General features: G+C 35.3%; 1 protein-coding gene across 1 annotated transcript in view; it reads right to left on the bottom strand.

Annotated features, from left to right (window-relative positions):
* OTC (ornithine transcarbamylase) overlaps nucleotides 1-18,494 on the bottom strand; it is a 104,164-nt gene extending 85,670 nt beyond the window's left edge. The window contains exon 1 of the mRNA XM_053706470.1: nucleotides 18,318-18,494. Coding sequence (XP_053562445.1) covers nucleotides 18,318-18,391 — 74 coding nt within the window. The 5' untranslated portion in view covers nucleotides 18,392-18,494. The remainder of the gene's footprint in view (nucleotides 1-18,317) is intronic.
* Between the last annotated feature and the right edge of the window lie 3,680 nt (nucleotides 18,495-22,174).

The raw sequence follows: 22,174 nt of genomic DNA, 5'->3' as shown, positions 1-22,174 counted from the left end.
TATTAACCATCCGACTGCCAGAGATGTTACAGAATGAATTGCTGTCTCCTAAACCACACAATGACTTTGGGATTAATAACATATACAACGCACTAGTCTGTGCAGACCACGAAAAGATAAAAAAAAAATCATTCATATTTCGTGTTGCAAAACATCAGGAAACCCACAGTCCTGGCTTCTGACAGAGCAAATTTGTGCGTTAAGAGGGAACAGGAAGTAAGAAGGCACCAGTGGCGGGGCTTAACTTTTCGCGCGCGGTCAAATGTATAAAGCTACATTCACAGTTTCTAAGACATTGTGGTACAGGCTCACATAAGCAAGCCTGCAACCAGGGTTCCATCTAAGGCCAGTTTTGTGTGCGGCCCAGCAGTGAAACAGTTAATTAGGTAACCACACCCTGCAATTAGCAAACACTACACAATGCAGATGGCAAGGTATGGTTCTCTTGTTAACTGTTTCACTGCTGGGCTGCACACAAAACTGTCCTTAGAGGGGAACACTGCCTGCAACCATAAATTTATGAAGCAGTACCTCGTAGGTGGTGGAGATAAATCACCCGAACTCTCTGATTCTAAATGATTGACAGGTCATGCTCTTGTGTCACTTGTTGTGCAAGAGCAGGGTCTCAGATTGCCCAAGAAAGCTCTTGTGCAATCTTACATTTCACAAAACAGTGATAGCAACCAGACAAGTTTTCTGCTTAAGAACATCTACACCTGCAGCTTGATACATTTTTTTTATAGATTTTAATGAATTAAATACAACATAGATGCAAAAATATTTCTGGTGGGATTGTTACCTATCTTATCCATTATTTCAATAATGGATGGAGGAAATCTCATATCTTTTTTTACGTTGATTAGAAATTTAGAATCATATAAATTGAGAAAATGTGTCCATGGGGTCAATTTATCAAAGCTTCAACTGATAATACACTTGAATTCCGCATCGTATTTTTTGCAAGATTGATCTGCCGTAGTTATCAAAGCGTCAAGATCTGCAAATGTTGAAATTTGTGACATAAAATACGATCCCGCGATCTGAATCCGACGCAGATCGATGCTTGGTCATTACAGATGTTTCTAATTCAAATTCGACTCTGTTTGACACTTTTCCCAATTTATCAAACATTTAACAGGTAAACTCGCGTGTATTCCGACGCAGCGTACCAAGTTTTCGATCCGCCACCCTTGAGGTCGCGTATGCCATAGAACTCAATGGGAGTCTAAAAACACAGAAAGCTTATGTTCGATGCTGCAAGAGAATGAAGTATATTACATAATAAAAGTAAATTAGAAACTCTATTAACCCTTTAAGGACACAGCTTTCAGTTTGCTCAATTGTTTTATGATGGAAAAATTCCGTCATATGTCCTTAAGAGGTTAAAATTGTATACCCTTTCTAAATCAAACAATATTATTGCTCCACATTTGGTGCACTAGTAGATATAGGGATATAAATGAGACATTACTACTTATGGATTAGGCCAGTGATTTTTAACCTTTTTTTTGCCGTGGCACACTTTTTTACATTAAAAAATCCTGTGGCACACCACCATCCCAAATTTTTTTTAAAAATCCCACATTGTAGCCTAATACATCACATATATATACACATACACACAAACACACACATACTGTATGTATTGTGCTGTTATGCCATGCCTCCTACAAACTACCCCTGCACTGGGAGTAAAAAAAAGAAGCAAAGTTTAAAAATATGTCACACTGTTGTCAGTCTGCCGTGGCACACCTGAGGATCTCTCACGGCACACTAGTGTGCCATGGCACACTGGTTGAAAAACACTGGATTAGGCTACAAATTTGTCTCTCATTACAAAGCAAGGGGACAATATTTCTACAAATTTGTTAAAAAGTTTTGCCCCAAACTTGTCACCTTAATAGATATAGAGATAAAAATAAAATAAATACACAACATAATATAGCTAACTTCCTTTTTATTTTTTGTGATAAATCTATGTGCACCATGTTTAAGCTATGTAATACATGTCCACTTCACCCCAAATTTGACGCAACACATTTCGTACCAATTATGACGCAAACTCCTAAACAACCCACACACTAGTGAAATTTTCAACCACTTTTGATTGGAATATGCATAATCACATGAATCATGACATCAGCCAATCTGATTCAAATATACATTTTAAACTATCACTAACGAATCAAAATGCTCGATACTTGTGTCATTGATCACTCATCAGAACTTGTAAGTGCCATTTGTTACATTGTGTATTATACTTTGAAAGTATGTATACTTGATGTTTGATTCAATATAATCTTAAGATGATAGCTCAAAGCGATAGCCCACCTAACATTAAACTATCATGATTCAGATACAGCAGAAATTAAAATCACCTCTTTACTGTCATGCAATTTTCAGTGTATTTCTTACTTCTCTTGAATTTCTTTTTCAATAAGAAATGTGATCTTATATGCCAGCCCATTTTATAACACCCGTGAAGGGGTGTTTTTTTAAAACTAGATTGCAATCAGGAGGAGAAAACTGGCCCAGCTCTTAAAATATCCATTGAATGCAAATAAATACATATGATACCCTTATTACATGTTATATTTGCAATTATTCCTGCTCAGAATAATAATACATTCATACTATATACATATAGTGGTATAAATAAATAGAGATTTGAAATACTTTTAGGAATTTAGGCATATGTAAATTTGTTTCCAAAATATTTCTGATATAACACACACACACACACACACACACACACACACATATATATATATATATATATATATATATATATATATATATATATATACACACACACACACACACAAGTATGTGCAAAGATATATGTAAAAATTCTAACATTAATAATAATTAAAAAAAAACATGAGATAAAAGCATATCATGACTTCTAGAAATACAAATACACATTGATTTATGTGAAAGTATCATATAACACATTTTTTTGTATAACAAATAAATATAAAAATACCCCTCATTTTCCACTTCTTGATTAGTTTGAACACTGCTGATTTGCATGCTCAATTCCTTGAATATCTTTTTATATCCATTTCCTGTTTTATACAGTTCAACTACCTTTCCCGCAGATCCTTTGACAATTCTTTTGATTTCCCCATGACTCAGAATCCAGAAACGTCAGTGCAGCACTGGATGAAAGATGCAAGGGTCTGTCAGGAGTCCAGAAACTCATTGACCTTTTATACACACACTCATTACAAGTAAATAGATCACAGGTGATGATGGTTACCTTTAATAGCCATTCAAACCCCTTTGTGTCAACTTGTGTGCATGTTATCAGGCCAAAATCACCAGGGTATGTAAACTTTTGATCAAGGTCATTTGGGTAGTTTCTGTTATCATTATGATTTAAAAAGAGTAAACCCAGTTGACTGATAATAAATGGCTTCAGCCAAACGCTAACCGTGAGTGAAAGAAAAGTTTTTGTGTTATCATTTATATTCTCTGAAAAATGGCCAAGAAATCATAAATTCTGTCAGGGTATGTATGTAAACTTATGAGCACAACTGTATATAAAGGGAACTTTTCATTTTTCATGTAATGAGCATTATTGCATGACTCTAGGAGTTAAAGGACCACTCAATGCAGTAGAATTGCATAATTAACAAGTGCAAAATAAAAAGACAATGATTTAACACCTACTCTGAATTTCAAAAAAGCAGTAGATTTTTTTTTCTAATGTATTTTTTCACCCATTTTCCAGCCCCTTGTATCATGTGAAAGATATCAGCCAATCACAGACTAGTATACTTATACCCTGTGAGCTTGTACACATGCTTAGTAAAAAAAATTGATAATGGAAGTAAATTGGAAAGTGTCCTAAAACAGCATGCTCTTTCTGAATTATAAAAGTTTATTTTGACTTTAATGTCCCTTTAAGCTGCTAGGAGATGTTAAAAAAAGGTGGAAAAATAAAAATTCTGCAGTTAGGTGTGTTGAAAGCCAAGTAAGAAATTCATTCACAAAATCACCAAAAGCCCTCATGTACAAAGTGCTGGGCAGACATGGATCCCAGCAAGGAGCAGGGCCTGTCAGGTGATTTATCTCCACACTGCTACTGCTCCAAAGCAGTGTTTGCTGCTTAGTGCACGGAACCCTATTCAGATGGGCCAGAAAACGGTTTTCAGTGTGGTACCAATGTTAGCTATTTATATCTGATTTTATTCGTAACATTAGAAAAAAATAACTTTTCTCACTGATTAGAATGGTATTTAAAGGGTTCCCACATTTGATGACAATGGCCTCCCCAGAAAATTATTCTCGGGGGGCACTTCCAGGAGGTGCACCAGTGTAAAGGCAGGGCCTCGACAGGAGGGTGAGACTGGGCATTGGCGGGACTAGGTGTGTCATGAGGGAATTGGATGTAAAGCAAGCAGGGCTGGTTGTGTAACAGGAAGAATTGTTTGCAGTTGCTGTAGCTGCTGTAAAAGCTACCATTGGAGGGGTACATGGGGGGCCAGATATTATTCTTTGGGGGCTAGTGCCCCCCAGCCATGCCACTGTTTGATGAGCCAGTTGGTAGTATTGGAACCTAACACTATTTGCAACAATAGCGTCTCTTTTTCAACAGCTTTCACATACTTTTTTAAGAATCTGCCAAGATAATCAAAGTTTCCCTTTTAAATTTATTTGAGATACAAAATATTAATGTGTATTCATACAATTAATTCATAGAATATTTATTTTAAAAATATATATTTTAACACTAAAAGTTACATGATTAACATTTGGTAGAAAATGCCTACAAAAATAAGATACTCTTTAATATTGTAAGCAAGATTCTTATATTTTTTTTTACTTAGTGGTTCAAACAGAAATTAAATGATTTGCGAAGGAACTGCACTAGTGATCAAATTTACTTGATGTCTCGGATGTTTGAAAGGAAAATAAAGTGATTTTTCAGTTCCAGAAGGATAAGCCCCTTGGGTTTATGACAGATTTCTAGTTGCTATGGACACAGTAGGGTTTTCAAAGCATCAGGAACAGGGAAAACAATTTCATGTTGACTTTAAACAGAATATGATAATTAATAGCATTTGTATTGCCACACGCATCCCTGAAATGATATGTAAAATGCTGAAAAATGCGTACTTTGTAATCTTTCTTTTTAGCGATTACGTCCATTTCTTTTCTAGTTTGCTGTATAATTGGTAAAGCGTTTTCATAAACAGTCAGTATCCCTATGAGACAGGGTGATTATATTGCAGAAGACATAGAAAAGTAGCTAAATTAGAGACACTACAGAAACAAAATAAAAGTGATTATTTTGGTGTGGGGACTACATTTTTGTGACCAAATTAAACTTGAGCTGCAGGAAAGTTTGCAATTCATCAAAGTATAACTATTCCTTATACTACACATGGGTGCATTTCAGTTTTGTATAGAATCATTTGGTTATAAACAAATATTAGCAAAAATGCTTCTAATACAAGCTACAGCTGTTTCAAATATGTATTTAACCCCTAATGACTAGCAACATACCCAGCAAGGCTGCGCTATTTTAGCAAGCCTGCAGGAGGGAGGGAGGGTCTAATAGCTTGGTCAGGGTACGTTGCGATCGTTAAGGGGTTAATTATGCACTTTGCACCAGCATTTTAAACACAGAACTTGATCACAGAGCCTAAGGTGCTTGTACCATCTGGTAATGACTCAATTTGTTAATTGCTGACATGATACAAGCCCCATTTTCTGAGCAGCTATAGTATTTCAAATGCTTGTGCACTGAGAATATCTAGGTTTGCTTCACATGCACGTCCAGAGAAAAATGTTGACACTAAAACATTGATAACTTTTACTAGAAGCATTATTGCAAATGTTACTACTCAAAGATGTACTTCATCCATGTGCATTTAAATTTTGACTGAATGTCCCTTTAAGGCTAAGGATTGGTGTTAGATTAAGGATGGACTTTATATCTGTTGTTGCTTCAATCCAGTAAACAAGTTCCCACCACTTCACCTTGGATGGCTGTGAGCTATAACATTCTTGCAGTGACAACAATGTTAAGGTAATATTTTACACACAACAACCTAATGGCTTTGATATTCTTTGATATTGTGGTGAATGAGCGCTTGCAGTGACGACAAAAAGCTTTTGAACATGAATACATCATCTCCTGGACTTATGCGCTCTTAATTCACAGCCCTTGTTTTTCATTTATATCAGCATTTTCTGGGAAAAAACATATTTTCATACTATACAAAAGTGCATTTTGTTTGCAGATTTTGTTGAGTAATGTCTGGCTTCTGGGACACACCTGTGAAATCAACTGCCCACTATGGACTAGATTACAAGTGGCGCACTAACTGTTGCACGTGAGCAATATTGTCTTTTTGTGCATGATGAAAAGAGTGCTCGTATTACAAGTTGAAAGTAAACGTGATTACGAGAGCGCAAATTGCATTTTACCCTTGTCAGGTTAGCTCGACTGAAAACCTTACGTAGAGGGTAGTGCGTTAAAAAACGTTGCACTAAACACAACATAAATACATTTAAAATTACAGTTACAGTCATATAAACACTATTTAATAAAACTTATTCAAATAAGTTATATATATATATATATATATGTACAAATATGTGTATGTATGTATATATATTTATATTTCTACACGTATCTATACATACCTATATATCTATTCCTATAGATCACTGGTTTTCAAATCTGTCCTAAGGCCTCCCCAACAGACCAGGTTTTCTGGATTACCTTGGATGAGAGTAAGTAAAATAACCATGTTTACTAATCAGCTGATTATTTCCCCTGTGCTCCAATTCAGATATCCACAAAATGTGGCCTGTTTGGGAGGCCTGGGGACAGGTTTGATAACCAGTGCTATAGATATCTATTTTGCATAAACTTTATCAGATATTTATAGAAATATATATTAAATAATACAAATTACATAATTTTCTATGTGTAAAATATGTGTAAAATATGCATTACGCAATTCGCGTTTTGCGACTTAGGTCTAACACTGTGTCTGGTTAGCACACATGAAGAATTACTAATCTCAAAGCGTGTTTTTGAAATATTCAATATAAAATATTATAGAATATTAAAAATAATGATTAAAAAAGATTATACATACTATAAAAAATTCAAAATAATCAATAGAATTTATATATTATTACTAATATTTTATATTTAATATTTAAAAATTGCCTAAATCGCAAAACACATTTTTTTTTAATTTTTATTATTAAATATATATTTCAATACATATATCTGATGTTAATGTAATATATATATATGTATGCAGTATATACCTATATATCTATAAAAATAACTATACAGGTATAGAAATATATAGATGTATATAGAAATATGTATTTATAATAAAAATAACTGTTCTGTAATGTGAAATATTAAAAACTCCTGTCAGGTTAGTGCGCAAGCGATAGGTGTTAGGTTTTTTCTTTTGTTTATGAGAAGAATACATAAACGCGGTCATGATATTTTGAAGTTTGGAAGTTACTTTTTACTTTTGACTTGTAATACGCACGCATCGTAACCTGCACAAAAAGATTAGTACTAGCGAAGATTACACTTGAGCGGGAGCACAACATTTTCTCTACCCCAGATTTTGTGTCCTGGTATTTATTCTTTCTCTGCATCAGTCATCTGTTTAGTACTCCTGTTCATGACCCATTGGCTAGTTTTTAGATTTGATTCCTGGATTGTGATTTTGTACTTCTGCTGCTAACTTTGGCCTACCCCTGACTTTGTCTCTTGGACTGAGATTTTGTTTCTTGGTGTCCTTGCTGTGCTGCTCATCTGCTGCTAACTTTGGCCTACCCCTGACTTTTTTTGTCTCTTGGACTGAGATTTTGTTTCTTGGTGTCCTTGCTGTTGCTGACCTTGCCTCAGCCTGCCCGAGACACTTGCCTGTTCCAGCAATCCCATTCTTAGCCTGTTCCAAAGATACTTGTCTCACCCTGGTCCAGACACATCTGTCTTAGCCTGGACCAGAGATACTTGTCTCACCCTGGTCCAGACACATCTGTCTTAACCTGGACCAGAGATACTTGTCTCAGCCTGCTCCAAAGACACTTGTCTCAGCCTGCTCCAAAGATACTTGTCTCACCCTGGTCCAGACACATCTGTCTTAGCCTGGACCAGAGATACTTGTCTCAGCCTGCTCCAAAGACACTTGTCTCAGCCTGATCCAGATATATCTGTCTCAGACTGTTCAGATATATCTGTCTCAGCCTGGTCAAGAGATACTTGTCTCAGACTGGTCCAGAGATACTTTTCTCAGCCTGTTCTAGATATTAGTTTGTTCCAGAGATATTTGTCTCAGTATATTTGTGCTGTGCCTATCCTAGCCAATTTCTGAGGTGTCTGCTTCAGCCTGTTCCAGTGGTGCCTCTCTTCAGCCAGTCTCTGGGGTCCTGTCTCAGTCAATTCCAGTGGTTCCTGTCTCCTGCGTAAGCAGTACATCTGCACTCTATCTGTGACTTCTGCTCTTAGCCCCAAAGTGGATACTACAGCTTTTGACCTAGTACGGGCACTCATCTTTTCGCTATGATTCTGTCTTCTGGTAATAAAATAATTCTAATTATAAACACAACTATTTCTGCCTTACTATGCCTACAAAGCTTAAATTTGCAAACAAGAAAAGAGACTGATTACTTTGTTTTGTCTATCAGTGATATTGCTACTGGCCTTTTATACAGCAGATTTATCCTATCTGTGATATATTCATATACCCAAGTTCAGAAATCCGCAGAACAAAGCTGTCTCTGCTCTTAGTAGCAGGTCTGCATGTGTCATGACACTAAAGGCAGTATAAGCTGTAATGAAACGTTGTATGTGATGAACAGGTGGCAGTAGACAGTGCCATTATATTTTTTCTTTCAGTTTGACCAGCATACAGAACTTTAAACCCCACTGGCACCAAAGAGCTGACTCATCATTGTACTAGGACAATTTTATTTTAAAATAATTTAGACACTTTAGTTAATTATCCAATTATTCTATTTTTGATAACTTATTTTATTTTTGGAATTTACGATGTTATATATAGCTATATTCACAGTGTGTATATAGACTTATAAGAATAGAGTGCTCCTTCCTCTTTCTTTTTATCTATGTTCTGCTATGTGAAGAACATTGGAATGTAAAATATTAATATTTCCTGTTGGGTCGCAATGTTTGAAGTTTGGCTTTTTGCGCTCATGGGGTTATCGCTTGTGCAAAAACTTTTTACTTTCAACTTGTAATACGCTGCTACCCGACGAGCGCAAAAAGCCTCCGTCTAGCGAAGTTAACAGGCGAGCGGGATTGATAAATTGCGCTCCACTCGTAATTTAGCCAATAATGGTACACAATACAGCTACATATTATTCTAAGGCTAATCTTTGCTTTGAATACATCATTAGGTCTAATATGTATTTACTGTTTAATATCCCTTTAAGACCCAGTTTCAAACTTACATTTTTTTTTATTCCAAACTCTTTTTTTTATTCTTTTTAAATAGTTCTCTTTCTTATGCATGATATGTAATTTTCCTGTCCCTTTAAAGGCTATGCCTCATAAAGTAATCTTTATTAAAAACACATTTATTTAAAATATTTACATTTCTAATATGCTCTGAAACTATTATTATTAATGTATAAATTGCAAGAAGAGTCAAGCTGTGGAACTTTCTGCTTCTGGTAGCTGTTGGTTAAGCACATAGTTTTAAAAAGGTGTCATGCATTTTAACTCATAGTTATATCCATAATTATGACATATATTGCAAATAAAAATTAACAAATGGCACCATAATTTTATCACTATCAATAAATATAAAGGGATGGATCACAAGAGATCTGACAAAGTTAAAATCAATGGCTTTTGTCTTATTGTTTAACCTCTTGGGTTATGTTACCATGCCTTGCTTATATTTCCTACTTTTTGACTTTACTATTAACTTTATTGTGAGAGGCAAATATACTGGAAGCCATGTTTAGATTTTAGTTTGGAATATATAACCTGAACAGAAATGATCTTCCCCAAATAAAACTTTATTTCATGATCTTAAATGTTTTGTAATGAAAGGTGACCTAAAATGTCTATGTAGAGAGAAGGTATTTGAAGGTCAACAACGCAGTTCTGTGTTCTTTTAACATGTGACTTGTACAGTACAAAAGTGAGTCAACACTGATAAGCAAAGTCTGCTTAAACCTTTCTATTTAAACATTAAAGGGACAGTCAACTCCAAAATTGTCATTGTTTAAACAGATAGATAATCCCTTTATTAACCATTCCCCAGTTTTGCACAACCGACACTATTATTATTATTATTAATACACTTTTTACCTTTGTGATTACCTTGTAAGCCTCTTTTGACAGCCCCCTGATAACATGGCTATTTATTTATTATCTATTGACTTGTATTTTAAACAATTAGTGCAGTGTCAGCCACAACTCCATGGGCTGACACTGTTATCTTTATGGCCCACATGAACTAGCAGTCTCTTGTTGTGAAAAGCTAATAAAAAAAGCATGTGATAAGAGGCTGTCTGTAATGGCTTAGAAACAGGCAGAAATTTAGAGGTTTAAATGTTATAAAGTATATCAATATAACAATGTTGGTTGTGCCAGTCTGGGGAATGGGTAGTAAGTGTGTTTATCTATCTTTTTAAACAATAACAATTTTGCTGTTGACTGTGCCTTTAAATACAATGGCATTTTTAATTATAAAAGAATAAAACAAGAACTCTTTTACTTGCCAAACATTAATATGTAGTTTCACAATCTTAATAATTGTATTGTTTTTAACCAAATAGTAACCAAATTGAAAAACGTATCAATGTATTGTACCTAAACATAACATCCCTTAGAGACACATGAATTTCCCAAATTCAAAGTGATATGAAAGTCTGAATTAAACTTTCATGGTTCAGACAGAACATACAATTTTAAGAAACTTTTCAAATTACTTCTATTATGAAACTGACTTTGTTTTCTTGGTATCCTTTGTTGAGAAATATGACACGCTAGGCTCAGGAGCAGCAATGTGCTAAAGCTAGCTGGTGATTGGTGGCTACACATATATGCCTTTTAGAGCATTTTATTTTTGCACTTTAATGTCCCTTTACTTGTTTATATAGCGTAAAAAAGTAAAAATTATGTTACATTGTTTTGTCTTAAAAAAATAAAAGTCTTCAATCATTTTTGCAAACCAGTGCCCAATGTCACCTTCCTTCATTTATACAAAATATTGTGTTACTGTCAAGTGATTTAGTGCCTGCATTATTTGTATTATGTTTTCAAAGTGAAGTCTCTGTTATGAGGATAGAACAACATTTGCAAAGACATGTTTCAGCTGGTATATAACAAACAAAACTTTTAGGCTTTAGCTTTATTTATTTTTATGCTAAAAATATTCTGTTGAAAACATCTTTTTTTAAGCTCTTGTCTGATTAGCTGATGAGAACAAAGGTGGCAAAATGATAATGTTAATAATTATTATTAGAATCTTTCATTTTTAAATCAGAAGCAAATTTTCCTAGAGCCCTACATGCATACATTACATACATTACATACTGGATATATATTGTAAAATATTTAGTATATGATTCTAACGCATATGAAACATATATAATAACTAGTATTTATATAGCGACTTTCTCCCAGTGGAACTCAAAGTGCTTTTTCAGTGCTCGTTATCGGAATTAACCAAATCGTCAGCTGAATAGCAATAGTTGTTATTATTAAACAATTTAATTGTACTCCTTTTATCAACCTTGGAAGGATGAAGGGCTGAGTCAGCCCTGCTGGGATTTGAACCTGTGACCTTGGATCTTTTAAACAAACTTTTTTGTAATCAGGTCATTTACCTCACCAGCCTATATATTGTTATGCTGAATATTACATTTGAGCTAAGAATATGTATCCAACCATATTATTCACCTGATCATGAGGCTGAATGGATCTTACCAGATGGCTACTCTATTAAATTCACTAGGGAACTTCTACAGTGTGACCAGCTTATTGAGCTTTATCAATTCCTATGTTATTATATGCAGCTGATTTACTCAAACTCACACATAGGAAAGTGGAGATAGTTCATAGAGAATGTTGCCAACAAATATCCATGGATTTGTTTAAAATCTTACTTTAATTTCTACAGAGAATACAAAGAAAACTAAAAGTATACTACAAACTACAAATTAAGTACTAAGATAAAACAGTTTTAAACCAAATATGCCACTGTTATAAGAAAATAAGCACCACACGGCCATAAGAAACTTAATGTTTACACCAAAATGATTATTACAAATTGAATAACCACCCAGAGCCACCTAATGATAAGAATATGGATATATCCCAAAGTATTCAAAATAAGTGTCAGACAAGCTGTCACTGTCCCATTATTTTTACCAACAGTGATGGATTTCAGAAGATTTCCACACAAAAAAAGTGAAATCAACAATATTATACCTCATTAAAAACAATAAAAACTCATCTAAATATGAGCCCCTTTATATCTTGTGTGTTTAATGACACCCAATAGGTGGGGTTTCATTCATTTATGTAATTAAACATGCTTTCAAACCACACATTTAAATAGCAGAATTTAAGTTTACTGTTATTGCCATTTATCTAACATAAATATTAAACATAAAGTCTTACCCCTTCATATTTTAGAGAAGAACAGCAATAGCAGGCAAATGTCTGTAGATATGTTTGTGCATGTATGTATCTCATATATACCTCACCCTCTCCCTCCTTCCTACAAAATGTTCATTTTAGTCCCTCCTATAACCTGGTTAAATTTTACTTTTGTTGAAAGGGACATTAAACACTTTAAGAGGCCCATTTATCAAGCTCCGTATGGAGCTTGTGGGCCCGTGTTTCTGGCGAGTCTTCAGACTCGCCAGAAACAGCAGTTATGAAGCAGCGGTCTGCTCCATAACCCTGTCCGCCTGCTCTGATCAGGTGGACAGGAATCGCCACAATTCAACCCCATCGAGTACGATCAGGTTGATTGACACCCACTGCTGACTCAATGGGGCATATGTATCAAGCTCTGATTGGAGCTTGATGCCCCGTGTTTCTGGCGAGCCTTTAGGCTCGCCAGAAACCGCAGTTATGAAGCAGCAGTCACAAAGACCGCTGCTCCATAACCTGTCCGTCTGCTCTGAGCAGGCGGACAGACATCGCCACAATACAACCCGATCGGGTTGAGTGACACCCCCCTGCTGGCAGCCCATTGGCCGCGAGTCTGCAGGGGGCGGCGTTGCACCAGCAGCTCTTGTGAGCTGCTGGTGCAATGCTGAATACGGAGAGCGTGTTGCTCTCCGCATTCAGCGATGTCTGTCGGTCGGACCTGATCCACACTGTTGGATCAGGTCCGACAGACATTTGATAAATAGACCTCTTAGAGTATAATATAAAATGTTTAATCTTATGTATTAAAAAAAATATTTGCAGAGTAGTAGCAGGTGCCTCTGAAAGTATTTAAAAAATTCTGTGCACAAATTAATAATATAAGTAAATTGGAAATTCTCTGAAAACTGCATGCTCTGGGGGGGGGGGCGTGTTCTAACAGTGGCTCCGAGCAGTCGCACTTTTCTAGAGCTCCGGGTGAAGATATTGTAATCCGCTGATTATTTATATTATTTTACAGCACCTATCTACAATACGATTGGTATCGTATATTCACACATCACTTATTGCAGATCTAGCTCAAACAGCTGTATTTATGAGCGCAGAGACAGAACTGGATAATAGAGGCCTGTAGCAGCGCCAAAATCTCGCAAACAGCATTCCTCCCCTGAACTCCGGGGTAATTTACCAGAGCTGGTTGCACTTAAAACTCACAATTCTAGCTAGCAAACTAGTCCAAGGGAAACCATTATTACCTTGAAAGTAAAGATATTAAAACAATACCACTGCACAGGGTGAGACACCGTCAAAATCACACACAGCCATGTGGATTGATAACTACCCTGACATAATGGATCTCCGGATCGCAAAATTAGAAGCCATGCTGCAAACTATTATAGACCGAATGCCCTCAGAGCAGGAAATACAGAACCTAATAAACAGAATACCACCCACAAAAATGAAGGACTCAATGCCGCAACACCATATCGCTTACAGCTCTAACTGAACTCCAGGAGCAGGGGAGGATGTTCAAGTTGACATACAGCCAGATGGAGATATTATACAGCCAGGCTTTGGCCCTGTTACACCACCCTCAATGATAATACCAGGCGACAGATATAATACAATCGCAAACTGACCCGGAGGGCTTGGGAATTATCTTGATTCATGGACGCTAGCCTAACATTATCCTAGAAACATCAGGTTATACCTTGTTATGTTCAACATATATCTTGTGTATAGGCTTGTTTTTCTCTTTATGTTTGCATATTCAGATTAGAAATATTACACCTTATCAATCAGTATACCACAGGCACTGTTATGTATTTGTGTATTTGTTTGTCTTCCTTTATCTTTTTTCTTTTCATCACACCTATATACATTAAGGTGCATCTCTGGGGGCTTAGTGGGGGGGGGGGGGCCCTAGGAGATGTTCTATAACCTGAGCAAAGAATAGGGGCTCTCAAAACCATAAAGTCACAACTCCTGTAAGAGAGGAGATTACAAGGAGGGGGTCCTTCTTGCGGATGATGGCTGGGGTCATGGGCAGGATCTCAGTTAAAAAGTGAATGGGTGAATGGATGAGTAGATAAAAATACATATATTTCAAAAGTGACAACAGGAGTTGTATCTTGATAAAGGGCCTGTGAACGTATATCTGACAACTTAGGGTATTACTTTTATGTTAACGGTTATAATTTGGCGTTCAAGAATTTTTGCCTAGACTGTTTGATTATCCCTTATACACAATTGCAACTTTTAAGTGTTCACATTTGTGTGTTGTGCGTTGAGTGTGTAGCTAGCTCTGGTTCATGCATCTATAAAATGTTAAAGATCACTTTCTTTCTTTTTTCTTTTTATGGATGCATTTTTTCTGTATGTACTCACTATTTATGTTCAAAATTAACCCCCGGATTCGTACCCACTTAAAGGTCCAAGAGAGACCTACATGACCGAACTAGGGGAACAAAAAAGAGGAACATCAACATTACTGTATAACTCAAGCTTGATATGATTATCAGATGTAATGTTTTCAATATGCCTTAATATCAACATCATTGTATAACTTTATTCAGATATGACATGAATATTTGATGTAAATTTTTTTACCATGCTTTATGTTCACACTTATTTTTCCTCAATAAAAAATTAAAAAAATAAATAAAAATCTTTTGATTTCCTGTGAAAAGTTGAAATGCAGACTCAAGACTTCTACACTGCCATATTCCACTCAGTCATTGGTTGCACATTCTAATGACTCATTTAAAGCTGTCACTGATTGGCTTCAAGAGAAAAGGAAACCTATGTTACAAAATGTAACCCCCAGTTTCTTTATGACACCTAAGCTTTATAATGTTTTTTCTTTCATATGATTGTTAAAGTCATCACAGGTGAACTGGAGTGTAATCACATAGGATGACCTCACAGGCACTCATCATTTGTTTTTTTTCAGTATTTAAAAAAAATAGAAAAACTTTAAAAACACTTCTAGATATTATTCTCAGGTTAATCTTAACTTTGAATAAATGATTTTTTCTAACATTTATTTAGGGCTAGATTACAAGCACTATTTAAAGGGACATAATACTCATATGCTAAATCACTTGAAACTGATGCAGTATAACTGTAAAAAGCTGACAGGAAAATACCACCTGAGCATTTCTATATAAAAAAGGAAGATATTTTACCTCACAATCTCCTCAGCTCAGCAGAGTAAGTTCTGTGTAAAAAGTTATACTTCACCTGCTCCCAGCTGCAGGTAAAAATAAAAATAAAAATGAAGAAATGAACAGCAGCCAATCAGCATCAGCAGTGCTGAGGTCATGAACTCTTTCTGTGATCTCATGAGATTTGACTTAACTCTCATGAGATTTCATAGTAAGCTTCCTTTACCTGATTGGAGAAATAATATGAGAGATCACGAGGCTCATCCTTTCAGCTGTCCCAGGACAGACATACTAATATGCTGCTTAGAAATCCTTTACAATGGGATGTGGCTACTGAGGAACTTTTGAAATAAAATATCTTTCTTTTTTACATAGAGATGTTCAGGTGATATTTTCTAGTCAGCTTTTTACAGCTATGCTGCATCACTTTCAAGTGTTTAAACATTTGGGTATTATGGCCCTTTAACTGTACTTTACATGTAATTTTGATGTGTTTGTTGCAAATTTTTATTCAAGCATAACAGTTAACCAGAGCTCTGAGGTTGCGATAACCCGACATGCGTTAACTTTAATTGTGCTCAAACGATTACGTTTACTTTCAACTTGTAATACGCATGCTACTTACGACACGCAAAAACAGGTGCAATGAAACCCGATATAGCTTGCATACAACTGTTAGCACGCCTCTAGTAATCTAGCCCTTAGTATTTAATGTCCCTTTCACATCAGAATTATATTTTTACCCGCCCTTATTTTTTACCACCATCATATTCCCATTTCCTATATACCACATGCAGCATTCTTTGCCTCTTAATCTCTCATTTGCCCCTGGATTTCCTATCTCAGTGACTCATTTGTATTAATGTAATTTCCATTCTCTTATTATATCATTGTTTTACCAATTGCCTGTGTCAAAACAAACACTGTACAATATTTATTTTTTCTCCCCAATTTAATAAAGTCTATAATTGGCCTTCCAACATCAATTGCTAATTACCCAGTATCTCCCAAATGTCATGTATACCAATTTCTCTGTTTAATAAATTTATAGTTTAAACGCATTTAAATGAAAATGAAACCCAATATTTTTTTTCATGATTCAGATAGAGAATGTGATTTTAAACAACTTTCTAATTTACTTCTATTATCAATGTTTCTTCATTCTCTTAGTATCTTTTGTTGAAAAGCAAGGACTTAAGCTAAGTAGGTGGCCAAATTTTGGAGCACTATATGGCAGCAGTTTTGCAAGATTGCTATCCATTTGCAAGAGCACTAGATGGCAGCACTATTTCCTGCCATGCAGTGCTCCAGATACCTATCTAGGCATCTCTTCAACAAAGAATATCATTGAAATTAAGAACATTTAATAATAGAACTAAATTGGAAAGTTTTTTAAAAATGTATCATCTGTCTGAATCACAAAGGAACATTTTTTTGGTTTCATATCCCTTTAAATTGTATAATGTACAGTGTTTCTTTTTTTACTGTTTTAGAGGTACCAGATGTAAAGAAAGCACTGCACTGATCCAAGTAATCAATATGAAGCATGTTGCAGGGTCAAGCAGCTATTTGTTTGCTAGCCTTTCTATGGGGAGTAAGAAAAGTGAAATAACATGCAAAGCAAGTAGAACAAATATTAAATGTATATTATATATATATATATATATATATATATATATATTATTTTTTATGTTTTTGCTGTGCTTAAAGAGACAGTCAACACCAGAATTTGTGTTGTTTTTAAAAAAAGATAATCCCTTTATTACCCATTCCCCAGTTTTGCACAACCAACACTGTTATAGAAATACACTTTTTACCTCTGTGATTATCTTGTATCTATGCTTCTGCAAACTGTCCCCTTATTTCAGTTCTTTTGACAGACTTGCATTTTAGTCAATCAGTGTTCACTCCTAGGTCACTTTATGTGCATGAGCTCAATGTTATCTATATGAAACACATGAACTAATACCCTCTAGTGGTCAAAATGCATTCAGATTAGAGGCAGTCTTCAAGTTCTAAGAAATTAGCATATGAAGATCCTAGGTTTAGCTTTCAACTAAGAATACCAAGAGAACAAAGCAAAATTGGTAATAAAAGTAAATCGGAAAGTTGTTTAAAATTACATTCCCTATTTAAATCATAGAAGTTTTTTTTGGACTTGACTGTCCCTTAAAGTAAGCATTTTATTGGTGATTTCATTTTGAGTTTAATGTCCCCATAAAACACCAAATGAAAAGGAGAAGTAGAGGAAAAAACACAGGAATTATTTTTTTAATATATTTTTTTCTACCTTAATAATACAACTATAAATTGGTATTTTATGACTATATGCATGATTTACGTGACCACTTGCAAAACATAAGAACAAAACTAATGCAGTGAATCCATGAACTGAATAAACTTTTAAAACATTACCTAGTATTTTCCGCAAAAGAAATAGCTTAACTATAATTAAAATATTGCTATAATATACTCATTTTATCATTCTTTTTTAGAAATAAAGAATAATCAGAACTTACCGAAAATGGCGGACAATGCACTTGCTGTTTCTAAAAGCTGCGGCATTCAGCATATTTTTCAGATGTAAAAACATATTTTTGCAAACTTTATATTTATTTGGACTCTAGTATAAACAGAGCAATGTTTATAGAGAGCTGTATTTAAAATGGTCAGCTTCTCCGTCTGCACAAAATGATGTGAAACTTCAGTTTGCATCTGTACATGTATTGATCCAAAAAATATCAAGCTAGGGATTTCCCAACTGATCAAAGTACCACCATAGTAAGCCAAGTGAGATGCTTTTCCTGAACAGTCAGTCCTGACTTGTGCAATACTTAGTTGTTTGGCAATATGTTGAGCAAACGTTTTATTTACATTAAATTATTTTTGCTTTATAGAAAAAAACATTTTTTAAAACTCTTGTAATGTATTTATGTGTTAGCTTTTGGTGTTGTGCCCATTACTAACTACCCCAGTTAAACTAGTAGGTCCCCTGGTGTTTTCCTTAACTTGTCCATATCTTTTCTGCCACCCATCCTCTTTTTTCATTAAAGTTTTACTATTTGTCTTCTTATTTCCTATCCTATTTATCTGCAGTGTAAATAGTTGCTTACACCTTAGCCTAATTAGAATCATTTCCTGTGGTTACCAAATTTGTACTCTATAAAGATCTATAGGCATAAAATAAGTAAAACTGCAATTAAAGGGACAGTCTACACCAGAATTGTTATTGTTTAAAAAGATAGATAATCCCTTTATTACCCATTCCCCAGCTTTGCATAACCAACACTGTTATATTGACATACGTTTTACCTCTGTGATTACCTTGTATCTAAGCCTCTACAGACTGCCCCCTTATCTCAGTGCTTTTGACAGACATGCAGTTTAGCCAATTAGTGCAGACTCCTAAATAACTCCACGGGAGTGAGCACAATGTTATCTATATGGCACACATGAACTAGTACTGTTTAATTGTGAAAAACTTTCAAAATGCTCTGTGTTAAGAAGCGGTTTTCAACGGTTTAGAAATCAGCTTGAGCCTACCTAGGTTTATCTTTTCAAAAATACCACCAAGAGAACAAAGCAAATTTGATGATAAAAGTAAATTGGAAAGTTGTTTAAAATTGCATGCCCTATCTGAATCATGAAAGTTTTATTTTGACTAGACTGTCCCTTTATGTGGTTAATAATATAATTATAAGCAATGTAAACGGTCACTTACTGGTCCCCATTCAAATACATTAGAATTTCCATTGCATGCAAACAATTTATTTTTGGCTTCCTGTCTAACACATCCGATTTCATTAGAAGTGAATTCATAAAACTCTTATTTCTGTGCTCATCAAAATCCATCTGTATTGCTTTAACACTCCCCAAAAGGCTTAAAGGGACATTCCAGCCAAAATTGGAATCCCCATGGATGCATTCCACTTTTGAATAGAAACATTTTTGTAATATACAAGTATTAGCCAAATTGCTTCTAATAAAAGCTATAGCTGTTTTAAAAGTATATTTAAGTATGCACCGTGCACCAGCATTTTAAACACAGCCCTTGCTCAGAGAGTCTAAGGTGCTTGTACTATCGGGTAATGACTCAATTTGTTTATTGATACCAGTGATACAAGCCCCACTGGTACACTGAGCAGCTGCAGTATTTAAAATGTAGGTGCAGTGAGAATATCTAGCTATGCTTCACATTGCATGTGCAGGAAATATGTTAACAATAAAACAGCCATAACCTTTACTATAAGCATTTTTGACAATACATGTATATTGCAAATATGTTTTTATTTAAATATGTAATTCATCTATGTGCATTTAAATTTTGACCGGAAGGTCCCTTTAACCTCACTCGCATTTATCCTGTAAAACTCTGCTATATTTAGCTACAAGGGTCATCTTTTTCACTCACTCTGCTTCTCTCATGGCTGCATTGTTTTTGAATGACTTTTTTCTTGCATCACATCATTATGATGTGCCTGTTCTGTGTCATACCAATTGTGCCATTTTGGCACAACTACTTTGTTTGGACTGCTTTATGTTTTAAATAGTGACACAGTCCTCTACACCATAGTCATTTATTGTTTTGTCTTTTTTAAGCTATTGGGTGCGTTATCTCAGATTGACTTATTGTGCTGACTTTGGGCTAGATCACAAGTGGTGTGCGCTTCCACTTGAGCATTAACACCGCCAGAAGTAAAGTTTTTACATCCTGGTTAGTGCTCGTATTACAAGATGAAAGTAAAAATGTTGAGCATAATAGAAACCCAACGCACATTAACTAAAGGACTTCAGCTTTTACAACTGCGTTAACTTCTTTTCCCCATAGACTTCAATAGAGTGCACTTTTAAAAAAAAAATTCTGTCCTAAAGTGGTGAGAGTCCACGAGCCATTACTACAATTCAACTCCTGGGCACTAGGAGGAGGCAAAGATTCACAAAGCTCTAAGAGCACTTAATCATTCTCACCTCTCTGGCATTCTAGTCTTTTCTTTGCCTGCATAGGAGGAAGGTGAATAATTAAGTTGCTCCAGATTCTTCATTGAGAGAGCTTCAACTAAGAGACAGAGGGTTGATTGGAGTACTCGGTAGTGACATAATCACTCTCAGTGAAAAGTTAGTTACATGCTTGCCACAGGTGTCATAAGGACCGGTCCCCTAGCCTCCTCCAGTTGCGTTGTCAATATACTCTTTACATGGATTCTCTGCTGTGATGTACACAGCACTCTCTACTGGAAGCAGTCTTTTCATGCAGACACTATGCACAGTTGTTTGGGTACATCTGAGGTAAGTACAGCCATTTCTTAGACCACAGGTTATTAGTAGCTATATCAATTTTAAGGTACATCATAGCCGGGGGACATACACATGTAACAGACTAATTCCACTTTTTATACTTAGTCTAGAAATTATGGAAACCTTATTATGTGGTAATATCGGCTATTTCTATTCAGCTAATTGAGCTGGGACTTTCATTTCAATGCAACCATATACCCTCTGTTATATATACAGTAAAATAAATGTTACTGTTTGGCAGTGTGCTGGGCTTTATTGTTATGCAGTACTTTATTAATATTTAGGAACATTCTTGTCTGTAATAAATATTCACGTGGCTATACAGGGAGTGCAGAATTATTAGGCAAATGAGTATTTTGACCACATCATCCTCTTTATGCATGTTGTCTTACTCCAAGCTGTATAGGCTCGAAAGCCTACTACCAATTAAGCATATTAGGTGATGTGCATCTCTGTAATGAGAAGGGGTGTGGTCTAATGACATCAACACCCTATATCAGGTGTGCATAATTATTAGGCAACTTCCTTTCCTTTGGCAAAATGGGTCAAAAGAAGGACTTGACAGGCTCAGAAAAGTCAAAAATAGTGAGATATCTTGCAGAGGGATGCAGCACTCTTAAAATTGCAAAGCTTCTGAAGCGTGATCATCGAACAATCAAGCGTTTCATTCAAAAACATAATTTATGTAAGAACTTACCTGATAAATTCATTTCTTTCATATTAACAAGAGTCCATGAGCTAGTGACGTATGGGATATACATTCCTACCAGGAGGGGCAAAGTTTCCCAAACCTTAAAATGCCTATAAATACACCCCTCACCACACCCACAAATCAGTTTAACGAATAGCCAAGAAGTGGGGTGATAAGAAAAAAAGTGCGAAGCATATAAAATAAGGAATTGGAATAATTGTGCTTTATACAAAAAAATCATAACCACCACAAAAAAGGGTGGGCCTCATGGACTCTTGTTAATATGAAAGAAATGAATTTATCAGGTAAGTTCTTACATAAATTATGTTTTCTTTCATGTAATTAACAAGAGTCCATGAGCTAGTGACGTATGGGATAATGACTACCCAA

This window comes from Bombina bombina, chromosome 3 (assembly GCF_027579735.1).
Source record: "Bombina bombina isolate aBomBom1 chromosome 3, aBomBom1.pri, whole genome shotgun sequence".
In the NCBI taxonomy this organism is placed as follows: Eukaryota; Metazoa; Chordata; class Amphibia; order Anura; family Bombinatoridae; genus Bombina; species Bombina bombina.
Note: the sequence above shows the minus strand (reverse complement) of the source record. Positions and strands in the feature narration are given on the sequence as shown.